Here is a 15874-nt window from a genome sequence, read left to right as displayed (position 1 = left end):
AATAAATGCCTATCCACGCTATCCCAGCACATCATTGCACTGAGAGTCTTTATGCGTGCATAGCCAGACTATCAGTTAATTTCTTTTCTAGGAATATCTAGCAAAAATATATGGATTAAAATTGCTCACATGGAAAGCTCGAATCTCTGAAACATGTGCATTGTTGAGAAGTATGGTCAGTTAGTTGCAGAAGGTCCTGTATCTTAGAAGGGCCACTTAACAAAATTAACCGAATTTGCCTGCCACTGTCCTTTGGTAATGGTGTTATGTTTCATTTCAAGCACAGGCTGTTAGATTATCTCTGCCTTGTCGTGACAACAAATAGTAAGTTCTTGTGTATACACTGTAAACCTTTATGTGGGGACAGTGGCAGAGGATCTGCCATCACTCTGCAAGCGTGAGGGTTGACGTGTGGATGCTAGCGCAGCGATGCTTTTTGAAAAGGCGGAGACACATCGTTAAAAAATGCAGTGAATGTACATATACAGATAATCAGCCCCTATCTCCAGTTCAGCGGCTCTCTTCCGCCAACTGACTGATAAAGACAAATTACAAGCATGCACAGAGAAACACACTGGTCTGGCGACATACCAGCCATGGCACAAAGTTTTCAAATCTTCAAGTTCACTGAGAGTGTTGTCATTAAGACAGATTTAACATTCAGGCTTTAGTGTGTCCAGTGCGTGCATGTCCTGTTCTCATTATTGATGATATCATCTTCAGAGGAAGCACCCTGGGCTGTGGTCAGAGGTCAAGTGACTTTCCCAGGCTGGAGTGTGTTTCTGAACATGGAGGGGACGTGTGTGTGTGTGTGTGTGTGTGTGTGTGTGTGTGTGTGTGTGTGTGTGTGTGTGTGTGTGTGTGTGTGTGTGTGTGTGTGTGTGTGTGTGTGTGCGTGCATGCCCACGTGTTTCTAAGCTGAGGGGAAGTCCAGAGCTCAAGGCATCCATTTCTGATCTTCAGTCTTGGCTGTGGACTAGTGAGAAAAGAAATCACTAACAGACTCAAACGCTGGCTTACGGCACGCATCCGAAAACACAAAAAGTGAGTGGAGCAGCACAGAGGAATGCCTTTAAGGTCAATGACCCCACAAAGTTAACTGCACACGATAAACTTAATTTACTCAAGTCACAGATAATGTTATACAGATTGTGCACAGCATTCTCAGAGCCTCATTGTTAAACTTAGTGGGTATACACAAGGAAGTTACAGTAATGGATCTGTCTGCTTCTATCTGAAGTTGCGCATTGAGATAGACTACCACTTGCATAAAAGATGTTCTGTCTCTCTGCTTTGTACTATTTGCCAGGAGATTTTAGATTTTAACAAAAGTCATCTTTTGAAATGCTGGAATAATCTCCCTGTTTTTGCCTTTTAATTGGATTCAGCGCAATAAATACAATATTGTTGTTAGCTCTTAAGAAAAAAAAGCTGGAATGACACAATCCTCCCGCGTCTCCACTGATTCATAGCATTAAAAAGTCTGGGCTTCCTCTCTGCCATTAAGAACAAGTGTGAAAAAAATCCTTTGCAAAGCAAACACAAGGCCATGCTCATCGTCTCTAACCAGATCATATCTAATGGGCCCTCAGACATTTGAGGAATCTTTCGCCTTGCAGTAATTCCTCTGACATAGCATGTTATCATTTTCTCTCAATGACCTCACCCAGGTCAGTCAGAGTTTATTGAATTATTATGACAAGATCTGCACGTGTTTGATGCTCTTTTGTTTTCTTTTCAGCTTCGACCTCACGCTTTGTGTCTGTCTGTGTGTTTTCAGATCAGTGCCAATATGCTGATCTTCCTGTGCACTAACATGATCGGGATCTGTACTCACTACCCCGCTGAAGTCTCCCAAAGACAGGCCTTCCAGGAGACTAGAGGATACATTCAGGCCAGACTGCACCTGCAGAGGGAAAACCAGCAACAGGTACACTTATGTGCACACGGTATGCACAGGCACACACATAGAGACACCTGCTGAGACCAAGTCCTGTAGAAAGACATATACACAATGCAGAAGAGCAACAAATGAGTGTCTCAGTTTTCTAGTCTAATTTGTTTGTCTCCCTTTTTGAGGTCAACAATATGTTCTGGAGTATAACGTGTATCTCTGCTCCACTCTAATTTACTAACACCTTCCCACGCAGATCCCAGCGAGCCAGGGTGACTCAGTAAACACTCCAACAGTGGAAAACGCTGAAAATGAATGAACTCTCTTTATCGTGCACTGTCATATCTTCCTTTCTGTTTTAATTCATCTCTCTGTCTGTTCTCTCATTCTCTTGTGTCATCTCTACCTCTCTCTCAGGAGCGCTTACTGCTGTCGGTGCTGCCACATCACGTTGCCATGGAGATGCAGGCTGATATCAGTGCCAAGAAGGAAGATATGATGTTCCACAAGATCTACATTCAAAAACACGACAATGTTAGGTAAACACAAACAGATGAATGCACGCACATGCTTCTGCACGAACATACTATAAGGCTCAAAAAATGTGGGAGTGCTCAGCTAGCTTCGACCTCAGAGTCCCTCCAACCGCTATTTCCTTTAGAGCATGTATTATGCATGTTGCTGGTTATTGACACTGACAGCACCGGCATAAGCAACAATATTGGCTTCAGGACGCTGATGTGCTTTCTGTAGCAAATAATTTCCGACAGATTTCAGAGTTTGCTGCCTCCTACTCTCATCCATGACTGACTACTAACAGGTGATTGAATCTTTCTATTGGCTGTACTGCAGCAGAGTTTAGACAGCACTGTCCATGTTGTGGTGGCGTGGAGATTGTAATGAGGTTAAAGCGAAGATCTCCTGTCATAGGTGACCCAGATAGGTACAGGTAATGTACTTAGAATACTCTGTTGCAGCACCACTGACCTACCAAGGTATAAACTTACACAAGCAATCCATTATCCAAATTCAACACAAGACTAGAAAATAAAAAATACTTGGGTTGCTTTGCAAAGGCAATAACACTTAGAAAACAACTAAACTCAAGATATTCAGAGTGTTTTGATTAGCTTAACCCTAACAGCTCTGTAATTTTAAACTATATTTAGTCAAGCATTGTACAAAGTTACTTAGAAAGACAAATCAAATTTAGCATTAAGCAAAGCATTAAGTAAAGCAGTAATTAAAGAAGCTCATCCCTTCCCATTGCTCGCCCACATGAGATCGTTCACTTGAGAGCTGTGCAATCACAAATGTTATTAAGGTGTCCTTTTAAGCTACGTTAGCATGCTCACAGTCACAGTGCATCTCCAAGCCACTTTACAACCCATGTCCATCTGAGCGACTCCCTTTTATGCTGTTTCTGAGCTTATCGGTATCATATCTATTGTTGTTGATGCCGCTCCATTCTTGCATCTCTCGCCGCCTCTGTCTTTTCATGTAGCCACATGTCTCCCAGTGCTTCTCCTTGCTCTCTGTGTGTGAAGGACTGGGAAGTCCTAAAACAGAACACTCCTGCCAAGTATAAGTTACTGCAGGAGTGAATAATAATAGAGTTTTACTGGCAAACCAGTAAAACTAAGGTATATGAAGTTTCAGTACCTTAGTTTTACTGGGTTGCCAGTAAAACTACAGTATATGGCATACTCAGTACTCAGTTCTGAGCCCTGATGTTTGTGTAAAGTTGGTCAGAAGGTTCCTTTGTAAGTGCGCATGCGCCATTAGCGTGCTGCCTGCTGTAACCCTAATTTCCTTTGGGATTAATAAAGTATTCTGATTCTGATTCTGAGCTTTTTCTTCCAAAAACAATACACTGGCTACTCCTGATGTGTTTTTCATGATGCTGCTGTTTACAATAGGAAGCTGGTTCACTAAAAGTGGTGTTAGCAAAAACGCATATCTCAAAATATGGTTAAAAAAAATGTCCATCCGGCATCAACTTTAGGCTCTGCTCCCACCAGTGAGAAAATACTATAGGTTTGTTTATTTGTTTATTTGTTAATTCTGTCCCTTATAGATGAAGTGGTGCATCATGGCATCGCCTCATCTTGCCCGCAGTGGTAGACGCAGACAAGACTTTGACCGCTGTAATTAAGTGCGAGTTTGTCCCTGGTGGATGACCTCGCAGTGGTCACAGCGCCATCTGTTGCCTTCATGTCTAACTTTCGTCTGGGGTGTTGTTTATCCTCGCCTTTCATTACTATCAAAAGTTTGCAATGAAAGGCATGCAGACAGAGGGATCGAGGGGTAGAGAGGAGGGGAGGGGGGGCGTTCTCAGAGGGAAGGGCTGGAGGAGGTGACCTACATTGGCCTGAATGATGCGAGCCAGAGCCGAACAAATGTCTGCCTCTCTTTCCCTTGCTCACATGATAGTTGAACAGGAGGAGGGAGCCGCTAGACCATGCTGTCTCTTTCTACACCATGTTGATTGATTGCATTCTGTGTCTCCTTTTTCTCCCCTTTCTTTCCCTCTGTCTGTTCTGCTTCCCCTCTCTCTGTTTCCCTCCCCACATACCCATCATCTCTCCTGCAGCATACTGTTTGCGGACATTGAGGGCTTCACCAGCCTGGCATCTCAGTGCACGGCCCAGGAGCTGGTCATGACGCTGAACGAGCTGTTTGCCCGCTTTGACAAGCTGGCTTCGGTGAGCTTTGCTGCTGGCTGCCACTACTGTCATAGCGAAACTTTGAACCACCGGTTCATACGCATCTTTACAGTCTGTAGTCTCAGTCCTAGTTAGTATGACAAATAGAAAATGATGCATTTACTGATACTTAAGCATTGTGTAACCTGCTAATTGAACTTTGCTGAGGCTTATAAATCATTCACATTATGCGTTTATAATCTATTTGACATGCTGTGAATCAGCTGTAGGTGAAGGTCTAACATTTTATGCGTTGTGTCTTTGTTTACAGGAGAACCACTGTCTGCGTATTAAAATCCTTGGCGACTGTTACTACTGTGTGTCAGGACTGCCTGAGCCCCGTGCTGACCACGCCCACTGCTGTGTAGAGATGGGAGTAGACATGATTGAAGCTATCTCGTGAGTAAAATGCACACTTAAGACAGCCAGAGTTATATTTCACTGAAAGTTGAAGAGGATTTATTATGCTCGGTTTTCCATTTTTTGTCCTTTTACTCAACTATAGTAATTAGCATGATTCACAATATTCCCTTCTTATCTTATACTGAGGTGCCTAGCCTTAGTGCTTTTGCTCCACTTCCTTTAAGCCACACTCTCTTAAAGCCAGCTTGTGAGTGATTGGGTTCACCTCCCAAATGGAAGGTTTGAAGAGCAGGTGGATGGCTTTTTGGGTTTGAAGGCAGAGCTTGTATGCTCTCATTGACATTATTATCCACCAAGACTGGAAAAAACTGTCTGGACCAGAGCCTTTAGAACAGTCTCAAACCTTTACTTTTAACTCTGACTAATTACTTGTATATATGTGGATCTGATGTGAGGCTTTGTTTATCGCATATTGGACCTCTTTAAGTTTATCTGTGGATGGCACACAGGGTTTTGAGGAGACTTTGTGAAGCTGAACATGATGCTCGCCTTTTGACATCAGTGTTCGTGTGTGTGTTCATCTGCAGGCTGGTGAGAGAGGTTACAGGCGTTAACGTGAACATGCGGGTGGGCATCCACAGCGGGCGCGTTCACTGCGGGGTGCTTGGCTTGCGCAAGTGGCAGTTTGATGTGTGGTCTAACGACGTGACCCTTGCCAACCAAATGGAGGCTGGGGGAAAGGCTGGGTAGGTCCTGCCCAAATTACCTCGTACCGTGCTGGATTAATCTTCCATAGGATTTATGTTTTAAGACACACTTTATGTTGTGTGTGGGCGTGTGTGTAGTCGTATCCACATCACCAAAGCGACACTGCAGTATCTGAACGGGGACTATGAAGTGGAGCCAGGTTTTGGAGGGGAGAGGAATGCTTACCTGAAGGAACACAACATTGAAACCTTCTTGGTGCTGGGCTGCAGCCAGAAAAGGGTTAGTGCATGGTCAAACACACACACACACACACAGGCACATGCTTATCTGCTTGACCTCATCTGAATACCACACTAGTGCTATATTTCACACAAATAATATAATGGGTTGTCACCTGGAATAGAAGACGTTATTTTTCAAAGCACTTACCCTGTTGGGGTTTCTTCCTTTCCAGAAAGAAGAGAAAGCCATGATAGCTAAAATGCAGCGTACACGTGCAAATTCTGCAGAGGGAGTGATGCCACGTTGGGTGCCTGACAGGTCTTTCAACAGAAACAAGGAGCCTAAAGCCTACCAGAAGATGGTGAGTTACACAGAGGGAACAGTATGCACTTTTCTACAGTACCTCCTCATCCTCTCCATTCTCTCAAGTTAAATTATAAATATACTTTCAATAGGTTGTTTAAAAAAATGTGTGCGTATACTGTTGTGGACATTTCATCTGGATAGAGTTGGTATCACAGACTGTATAAAAGAGATGGACATATCTACTGTGAGGTCACCTGTTCTTCTTTTAAGGCTTAACAAAATCCAAATAGTTGAAGGAAATGACCCCCGCCTCCCCCACTCCCACTTTAAAATTGTTATGAAGGGAGAACATAATCATTCTTTATAACGGGTTGCAAACATCTTTATTTAAATTTGTGATGTTGGACATTTTAACAAGAAGAAGAGATTTGACTCGCTTTTGGAACTGGCCTCAAGTGGCGACTGGAAGAACTAAAGTTAGTGACACTTCAGCCGTAGCGTCATCTGTCTGCGTTGTATTTCTACATTTTTATGGTACTGTTTTTACAGATGGCATCTTAGCTTACTGTTACAGAGTATTCTTACCCTTGTCCTGACTTGCATGCTAACATGCGTATTAAGATAAGTATTGGTGACGTGACGTAAGCATGCCTACCTTATGTTGCTGTGTAAAGCCTCATAGAGTTGCTGGCATAGCTGTACACGCTTATTTGTTCCCATCTTACTTTTGGCTTCATATTAGACAGTGTTCTGTGAATAAATAAATACATTTGAGTGGCAAACAGTAACAGAAGACAACGAGGACCTGAGAAGAAGTACTGATCTGTAGGGCTCTCAAGGATTCCTAGTTCACTATTCGAGCTAATATGATGAGTCTGCAGCTGCATATGTTTTCTTTTTCACACACTTTTTCTGACATCCTCTCTCTCTATGTTTGAAGTCTCATTTCCTTTTCTTTCGTACATTCTTTTCCCCTCCTCCTCCTTTTTTTTCTCCATCTCAAAGGGTTTCAGCCCTAGGGGCAAAGAGGGTGTAATTTGAAGCCTCCCAGCATTAATTAAAACATCAGTCTGGCTCACAGGGATTAGCTGTGCAGATGTCTGAGTCTGTGTCTATTTTTCAGTCGTACTGTGACCACATGATAATCTCTTTCCCTTTGTTTCTTTTTCTATCCTGTTTTTTCTTTTTGTTTTCACTCTCTCTTTTTGTTTTTCTCAGGGCATCGATGAAGCATCCAGCAAAGAAAAGTGAGTGGGGTTTTTTTTGGGTGGGCTCCAGTTTCAAGTGTTTGATTTGTCAGCTGTCACTGTAGCACTTTAACTTTAGGGTAAACTGTTGGTTTTGCACAGTCAGATCCATCAAACACACTAATGCCATGTTATCTCTGAGTCATCCTCTGTGTCACAGCATAGGGCAACATCCTCATGTACACAGACACACACTCGTTTCATGTCTTAGTGAGGACATCTAATCGACATAATACTTTCCCTTTGCCTAAACCTAACCATAACCCAATTGTAATCCTGACACTAAAACACATTTTGAGCCTCGATGCCTTCAACCTCGTGGGGACTGGCATTTTGTCCCCATAAGGGACTATTGCTCCACACTTAGGGTAGTAACGTGCCAATTTTCGGTCCTCACAAAGATGTCTAAACATGTACACACACACACACACACTTTCACAGTGAAGCAAACACGCAGCAATGACAGTGACCTATTGTTCCCTGTACTTCACAGTCGCTGTACTCAGGAGGCACTGAACACCGAGGATGAGGTGGATGAGTTTCTCGGACGGGCCATCGATGCGCGCAGCATTGACCAGCTGAGGAAAGATCATGTCAAGAAGTTTCTGCTCACTTTTCAGACTGACGAACTTGAGAAAAAGGTTGACATTTGACAAAAATTAAATTGAAATTCACCCCAAAACGTCCCTAAAAGAAAAAAATTGTAAATTGGACTGCAGTTCATCTGATTTCTCATTCGTTGTCTTTTCTTTAGTACTCGAAAAAAGTTGACGATCGTTTCGGGGGATATGTGGCCTGCATACTTTTTGTCTTCTGCTGTATCTGCTTCATTCAAGTTATTATTTTCCCAAAGTAAGTAGTTCTCTTTGACAAGTTGCCTTTTCCAGTTATACTGAATTGTGCACAGGAAATGTGCTCTTGATTCGTTTATGAGGAGTTCATTAGAGTTGTACATCTTAATGACTCTGTTTTCATCTATTCCTCAGAACGCCGCTTATGCTCGGTCTTTACATTAGCGTTTTCGTCATCCTCGCCAACATCCTCTTCGTCTGTGCCATCTACTCCTGCATCAAAGTACGAAACAAAGGCCTTCGCCACTCATGTGGTTCCTCTTGTAGATAAGAGACATTATTACATGTTTTCAGCCAGCATCGCTAATGGCATTAACTCTCCCTTATCTGATGCTCTCCCTGCTGTCTGTATCAAAGCTTTTTCCAGCTGCCTTGCAGACAGTGACCAAGAAAATAGTCCGATCTCGAGCAAACAGCACACTGGTGGCCGTCTTCACCATCCTCCTCCTCTATATCTCTTCTTTTGCTAACATGGTATGGACTGTCTTAATTTTGATGCTTTTTTGCATCATGAAATACTTATTTCCTGATTATTTTAAATATTATTACACATTACTTTAACATAAAGTAATTAAGCACGATCCTGGCTATATGGATGTTGCTGGATAGAGACAATTAATCATAATCTATCACTGTGACGGATGAGGTTGTAGAAATCAATATTTTCTCCATGTGATCATTATAAAGATCCATTTAGTTTTATATGTGCTCCATACATGCGTGACTATGTGAATACTGAAAACTTCTAGTATATCGGGTATAATCAGATACAGCATTTTGACATAAATACTGCTCAAGGCAAAATCTCTATATAAAAGATGGGCATTGCCCCCCTGACCACACATTTTTAAGCTTGGGTGTTGGTGCCATGTTGGATTTTTGAAGTTCAGAATTAAAACGTATTCGCAGTGCTCGGTGCAGAGTGCTATGTTGTCAGCTAATGCTATCAAGCTTTGGTTAGCAAGTTTTATTTATGAACGGTAAGGATGCAAAGCACAGACACACATACACACTGTTAATTTGTTCATAGGTAACAGATGAATTTCACTAAACAAAACTTCTCAGATGGGCTGCAACACATAGGAAGACAGATTTTTTGTGAGATGAGTCCACTAAACATGGGTTAAGGGACCTGGGATACAACTATTGCTACAAAGTGGCTTTAATGGCCAAACCTTTTTTTTGTACCAGAATGTAAATACACTACGAAAAGTGTAGCTGAGCATTTTAACATGAGGATTAACACATTTGGCCAAGAGAGAAGCTTCCTGGCTTCTTTTTACAGCCCTTGAGGTTCCCCTTGTTTACTAGGACTTTGTTAATTTACACATGCCTATAGTCATTATTTTTACCTGAGAGGAGCAATGAAAACTAGAAACTATGCAAAAATGTCCTTCGCTGTATATCTCTTGGTCAAAGTTATTTAATAATCAGCAAACATGTTGTACCGCCTCCTAAAACCAGTACCATATGTGCTGCAATATAAGGCATAACATGTGCTTCTCTTCCTCGCTGATTCCAATTATTGACTCTTTAATGACAAACTGTTTCCTTCTCTCTTGCCAGTTTACATGCAGCAGAGAGAACCTGAAGGAGTGTGTGGCCAAGGAGTTGAACACATCAATGACTTCCTGCCTGCTTTATAACCTGACCAGCAACGGTTCGACTCTGTGTTCCAGCCAGACAATGCCCTGCCCTTTTCCAGAGGTCAGCTCCACAGCATTTTTTAAAAAGCCTGTGTGTCTGTAAAGCCACTTTCAGACATTCGTTCCCTTCTGACGGCCTCTGAACGTGTCCCTTTCATGTCTGAATGAGCACCTCCGGTCGCTTTTTCATAAGAGCCAGGAGGCAGATTTTATGAAGCACTCACTAAGAAACAGAATTGTTTGGAGAGTGTCCACAGGAGAAGTCGTGTCTTATCTCACTGAATTTTGTTTGTAATTTGCAGCAAGATTAAAATATTTGTCTGTGACGCATTTTCATTATTCCTAATCCAGAAGAGGGGGTTTTCACAGTTTGAGTGCGAGGCGTGAGAGCAGCTGTAGCACCTCGTTGCTGTTACGGATACCCACATGGAGAATGAGAGAGCCTGCTCTTAGTGACAAAGAGAGAGAGAAGTAAAGGTTCATTACGTGCTTGAACCTCTGTAGCGCTCATACTAAAAATGTCTGTTCTCACACGTGCACACTTGCAGTTGTGGTTAAGATTTCATGAAACCGAGGGGGGGAATGTTAGAAGTTCGAAGTGTGCGTCACTTTGTATCATCACCTGGGCAGTTTAATGAACACAGCGCTCTTACATAGCCAATATTTGAAAAAGGGTTTTTGTATTTGCTTTTGCACATGCACACTGAATCATAGGTGCGTTCTTCACGTTCATGTTTGTTTTTCCGCATTGGTGAAATCTTGACTTATCACTCTAAACCTAAATCTACTTCTCTTCTTCCTCCTCCTCCCTTTGTCTCTGTTTCCTCTGTGCTGCAGTATTTCAGCTACAGTGTATTGCTGACCCTGCTGGCCTGCTCTGTGTTCCTCCACATCAGCAGCATAGGGAAGCTGGCTCTGATGCTGTTCATCCAGCTCACTTTCCTCCTGCTAGTGGAGTGGCCTCAGGTGGCCCTGTTCGACAACGCAGACATGCTGGTCATTGCCTACGAATTGTGAGTCCCCTACTGGCAACGCTAACACAGTCACTGTTTTCCCAGTTTTCAACCTGAAAAGTCTCTATTGTGTCACAGTACTGTGGATTAGGTTAAAATTAGCCTACTTTTTTAAATAAGATTTATATTCTAATAGACCTACTTTCATGTTTAGTTCTATTTTTTTTAAATATGCTCTTTTTTTCCTGAGGCAATTAAAACCTGTTAATGATTCTCTGCAGCAGTATGTTAAGTTGTATATTTGATTATATCTACTTTAAGAGGCCCATATAGTTTGTAGACATGACTCTTTCTTGGCTGTTTTCCAGATTTGGTTCCAATAAAACTGCAGAACAGTGGTATGCATCAGTTTTAATATTGAAGACACTCATTCATTGCTCATCTTTCCCTCCTCAGCTGCGACGATGTGACCAAGGTCTCCCTAAAGGTCATGACTCCTATAATCCTCACAGTTTTTGTTCTGGCTCTCTACTTGCACGGCCAGCAGGTGGAGTCCACCGCTCGTCTCGACTTCCTCTGGAAGCTGCAGGTAGGCTGAACGATTACGTGTATAGACTATAAACAAAAGGGAAACCAAAAATACTTAAACTCAGCAAAAGACATTTTTCACTGTGGGCAGTTTGACTTGTCATAGCCTGAAAATCATGTTAGGTTAGCTTTAACAGTGGCTCTGTTCTTATTAAGCCATGCCACTGTGCTGCTGAGCCCACATATATGGCAGCAGGACTAAAAGTGAAAGAGCTAAATGTAATGTCAAAATCTTTACTATGAGGTGTCAAAATGTCTTCTGTGAAAAGGCCAATTCTAGCAGCTGTAATAACATCATGAATCCAGTCACCTGACAGCATGACTAAGTAACCGTATCCCTCCCTGTCCCACTTAAGGCTACAGAGGAGAAGGAGGACATGGAGGAGCTGCAGGCATACAATCGCCGCTTGCTCCATAACATCTTGCCAAAGGACGTAGCTGCCCACTTCCTTGCACGGGAGCGTCGTAATGACGAGTTGTACTATCAGTCATGTGAGTGTGTTGCTGTCATGTTTGCCTCCATAAGCAACTTTTCGGAGTTTTATGTGGAGCTGGAGGCTAACAACGAGGGGGTGGAGTGTCTCAGGCTCCTCAATGAGATCATCGCTGACTTTGATGAGGTGAGCAAAAGGAAATATAAGGAACAATTAATGCACGTTACAATAATTTAGGAAACATTTATTGGACACGGTGTGGTCATTAGATTTAACCATCTGCCACTGCTGCTGACCTGTTGCTATGCTGCTTTTGTTTCCTCTTCCTGTCCTTTGCTGTTCTCTCCTAGATTATCAGTGAGGAGAGGTTCCGTCAGCTGGAAAAAATCAAAACCATTGGCTCCACCTACATGGCAGCTTCTGGCCTCAATGACTCCACCTACGATAAAGAGGGCCGTTCACACATCCTGGCTTTGGCTGATTATGCCATGAGGCTTAGAGAGCAGATGAAATACATCAACGAGCACTCCTTTAACAACTTCCAGATGAAGATAGGTAAACACGAAGAAGAGTGAAAATTGCTCTTGAAATCCGATAAGTTTTCTTTGGATGAGCTTTTGTGATGTCAGTCAACGGAGATCAACAGTAATCCATTCAAGTAGACGCTGCATTAATATTTAGTTAAAGTCCTCTATCTGTTATGATGTTTCACAGCCATGTTTTTTCTTAGGGTTGAACATGGGGCCTGTTGTAGCAGGGGTGATAGGAGCCAGGAAACCCCAGTATGACATCTGGGGGAACACAGTCAATGTGGCCAGCAGGATGGACAGCACAGGCGTGCCAGACTACATTCAGGTAACAGTGACTCAGTAACTCACCAGCAGTTTGCAATTTTATGTTTACAAGAAAACGTTTTGTCCTTTTAGTAATTCTTGGATCAGTCAGCCAACATAGAATACCAATCCTGTTACTCGTTAAATTAGTCATCAAATTGTTGCCAGTGGTTATTCCAACATGAAATGCTTATTTACACCCAAAACAATGGCCGCACATTAGCCATCTTCGCTCTAGCTGAGAAATGCTCTTCGCACACAGTTCAAAGTCTTGTTTACAATATCTAAACCTATACCTTTGCTCTGTGTGGAAGCATACTACAGATGCTTCCACACATACTACATTCTGCACATTCAATCAGTGCACCGTCCTTCACTTTACTTCACTTTAGGCCCAGACATCTGCCCTCCCGAAGTAAGAGTCCTGTGTTGTTTTCTAGCAGTAATTGTGCTCTAAAGTCCCTCTGGGGGAGGAATAGAGAGCCAAATCTAAATTCCCAGTAGACTTCATGCAGCTATCGCAGTGTTATCTCCTTCAGTGGTGGAAAGCCACAGCAAGTTAGCTTTGGGAAAACAAAAAAACCATATTTATAGATGCAGAACAGATATTTTGAAATGTTTGAGAAACATCGAAAGCTGTACTGCCAAAAGAGCTCCTTGAAAGATTGATTCTCATTACAACAGCGCTGCCATCTGCTGCACACTTTGTGTTACTGCAGATCAAAATGCCCTCTCTGCTATGCACTGACGTGAACTGATTGTTTTCATTTCCCAGATAACATTTTGAAGACTTTTTGGTTTAACTTGTATCAATTGAACTACTTTTTTTCAGACACTAATAAGTGCTGAAGATTTTTTTTTTTTTTTAAATCCTCATATTTAAAAACTTATGCCTCCGTCATCATGCTTTAGGGAGAAACTAGGACTGACTCTTAGGAAGGGTTGAATATCTAATATCCTGAGTGTCAAATATCCACGTCATCTCTTAGGTGACTACAGACTTGTACCACGTGTTGGCCAACAATGGATACCAGCTGGAATGTCGAGGTGTCGTCAAGGTGAAGGGGAAGGGAGAGATGACCACTTACTTCCTCACCAGCGGCCCCCCAGGTAGTTAACGAGAGACCGTTTGACCGCAGAGTGACTCCCACTCCACTGATACGTCAGAGACTGCAAAGAGAGACAGAGAGTGGTCAGCTCGAAGCGTGGTGCAAGCACTCTGGGGACAGTAGAAGGCCAGCAGAGACGAGACTGTATGTTGCTCAGATGCACAAATGGAGGGTGTTGTTCGTGTTAGGAGGTCGTTTTTTTTTTCTCCCCAAGCTGCCCGAGAGATAATGAAGCCCAGTTGCCTTAGGACGGAAGTGACTATGCTTGTGTTTATGAGCAATAGTACAAGTATTTCATCTGGAGTAATTATTTATTTTTTTGTGGAAAAAACAAAACAGAACTGTTTTATAAAAGAATATATGCAAGGACAACACTATGGATGAAAATAACCAAAGAACAAGTGTTTGACATTTGACACACACTAATGAATCTGCTCAAAAAGTACAGTAAACTTAAGTAATTTATTCATCCTTTTGCTAGCAAAGGCCACGGTAATGTCACTGTCATTGACAGGCATGAACCCTTATTTTGTTGTGGACTTTATAATGAAGGAGAACGTGCACGTATGCACATATATGCAGACAACAAACGCAACTACCCTGTCTTGGATTTTTGTGTTTCTTATCAGGGCCTTATTTGTTTCCTCCAGTCTGTAGTTTTTAACAGTCTGGATCTCGGCTGTTTGTGGTTCCCTTAAATCTTTGAGCACTTTGCTCTCCGAATATTTCTTTTTTTCTCTTTTTGGTTCAAGCCAAAAACAAGAAGTACGACATGAAGGAAGTACGATTGCATTACTGTCACGGAAATGAAGAGAGATTGTTAAACTGTTATGAAACCTTTTATACCAGTGTGTGTGTGTGTGCGTGTGTGTGTGAGACAATGTGCTGTATGTGTGTGGGTGTGACCACATGTTACTGAATGCTGTTCTTTATCTATAAGTGGGCATACCGTCACTCTTCACTGTGAGGTTTTTAAGATACTGTATGACAATGCTTTCTTGCCAAACTGGTTGCTACGAGGCATGTTTTATATTATTCTTTGGAGTTATGTGTCCATTCCTGATTTATGTGTGTGTGTGTGTGTGTGTGTGTACGCGTGCGTGCGTGTGTGTGTGTGTTAAAATGATAATTTGAAGAGAATTATGTCTTCTACGCCTTTTACTGGACTGTGATTTTGACTGATTTCATTCCAACTGAAAGCCTACATGATGTATGTTTTTGGATTGTGAACCGGTTTCCTGACCACTTCAGGATTAAGTGTATGCAGAAATTTTCTGTCTGCTCTGTATTGCCTTGAGATTATGCAGTTCCAAGGTCCACATTCTTCATGGACTAGTATATACTTTACACAACAGTATTTGACCTGATTTTGTATTTGGCACACATAGGCTTGTAACCCCACCTGCCACCACCACCCCCGAAATGAGTTATATGAATGTATGTATCAATGAATATTTCTGTCTGAAGCTAGTGAAGAAAGCTACTCTTTTCCAAGCCTTTGGTACTACAGAAGGAGATAGATTAATGTACTGGTGGTCAGATTGATTCAACTGCAAGGAGTGTTTTGACATTTTAAGGTTCAAACTTGATTGATATGCTCACTTTTCTGTCCAGAAATGCGGCCTTCATGGGCTGCAGAAAAGATCCTCACTTTTGCTCGTCCCTCTCTGGCTTCAATATGAAAGGTTAACTAAACAATGTTGCGTTTTACTTTTAAAAAAGTGGCAGTCTGAGAGTACTGCATTAGTGCATTTATTGGTCTGATTAAATTCCCCTTGGTTAAGAAGTCAACAAATGTCTGTTTTGGGGGTTTTATTATTATTATTTACATTTGTTTATTGTGTTTATTTGGATTGCAGTTTTAATCTATGCTGTTGCACACTTTCCCCACCTTTCACAGTAATAATAATAAAGACTTAATAATTACTTTCACAATCCAGCTTCAGCCCAGACAGTGGTGCTCTGTTTGTTAGCTTTAATTTAGAAATCGTGTCAATCAGCAGACTGCAATCAAG

At 42.1% G+C, this 15874-nt stretch overlaps 1 protein-coding gene across 1 annotated transcript in view; it reads left to right on the top strand.

Moving 5' to 3' along the window:
- The window catches only part of adcy6b (adenylate cyclase 6b), a 32612-nt gene extending 16818 nt beyond the window's left edge, over window positions 1–15794 (top strand). The window contains exons 4-22 of the mRNA XM_084916000.1: window positions 1781–1930; window positions 2312–2433; window positions 4488–4599; window positions 4871–4998; window positions 5550–5708; window positions 5808–5949; window positions 6125–6253; window positions 7417–7445; window positions 7939–8086; window positions 8200–8297; window positions 8432–8519; window positions 8654–8770; window positions 9863–10003; window positions 10780–10955; window positions 11352–11484; window positions 11840–12103; window positions 12268–12472; window positions 12648–12772; window positions 13740–15794. Of these exons, the coding sequence (XP_084772126.1) occupies window positions 1781–1930; window positions 2312–2433; window positions 4488–4599; window positions 4871–4998; window positions 5550–5708; window positions 5808–5949; window positions 6125–6253; window positions 7417–7445; window positions 7939–8086; window positions 8200–8297; window positions 8432–8519; window positions 8654–8770; window positions 9863–10003; window positions 10780–10955; window positions 11352–11484; window positions 11840–12103; window positions 12268–12472; window positions 12648–12772; window positions 13740–13868 (2595 nt within the window). The 3' untranslated portion in view covers window positions 13869–15794. The remainder of the gene's footprint in view (window positions 1–1780; window positions 1931–2311; window positions 2434–4487; window positions 4600–4870; window positions 4999–5549; window positions 5709–5807; window positions 5950–6124; window positions 6254–7416; window positions 7446–7938; window positions 8087–8199; window positions 8298–8431; window positions 8520–8653; window positions 8771–9862; window positions 10004–10779; window positions 10956–11351; window positions 11485–11839; window positions 12104–12267; window positions 12473–12647; window positions 12773–13739) is intronic.
- Window positions 15795–15874: the final 80 nt, after the last annotated feature.

The sequence above is a fragment of the Perissodus microlepis genome, chromosome 20, assembly GCF_051167445.1.
Source record: "Perissodus microlepis isolate ML-2025 ecotype Zambia chromosome 20, ASM5116744v1, whole genome shotgun sequence".
NCBI lineage: Eukaryota > Metazoa > Chordata > Actinopteri > Cichliformes > Cichlidae > Perissodus > Perissodus microlepis.
Note: the sequence above shows the minus strand (reverse complement) of the source record. Positions and strands in the feature narration are given on the sequence as shown.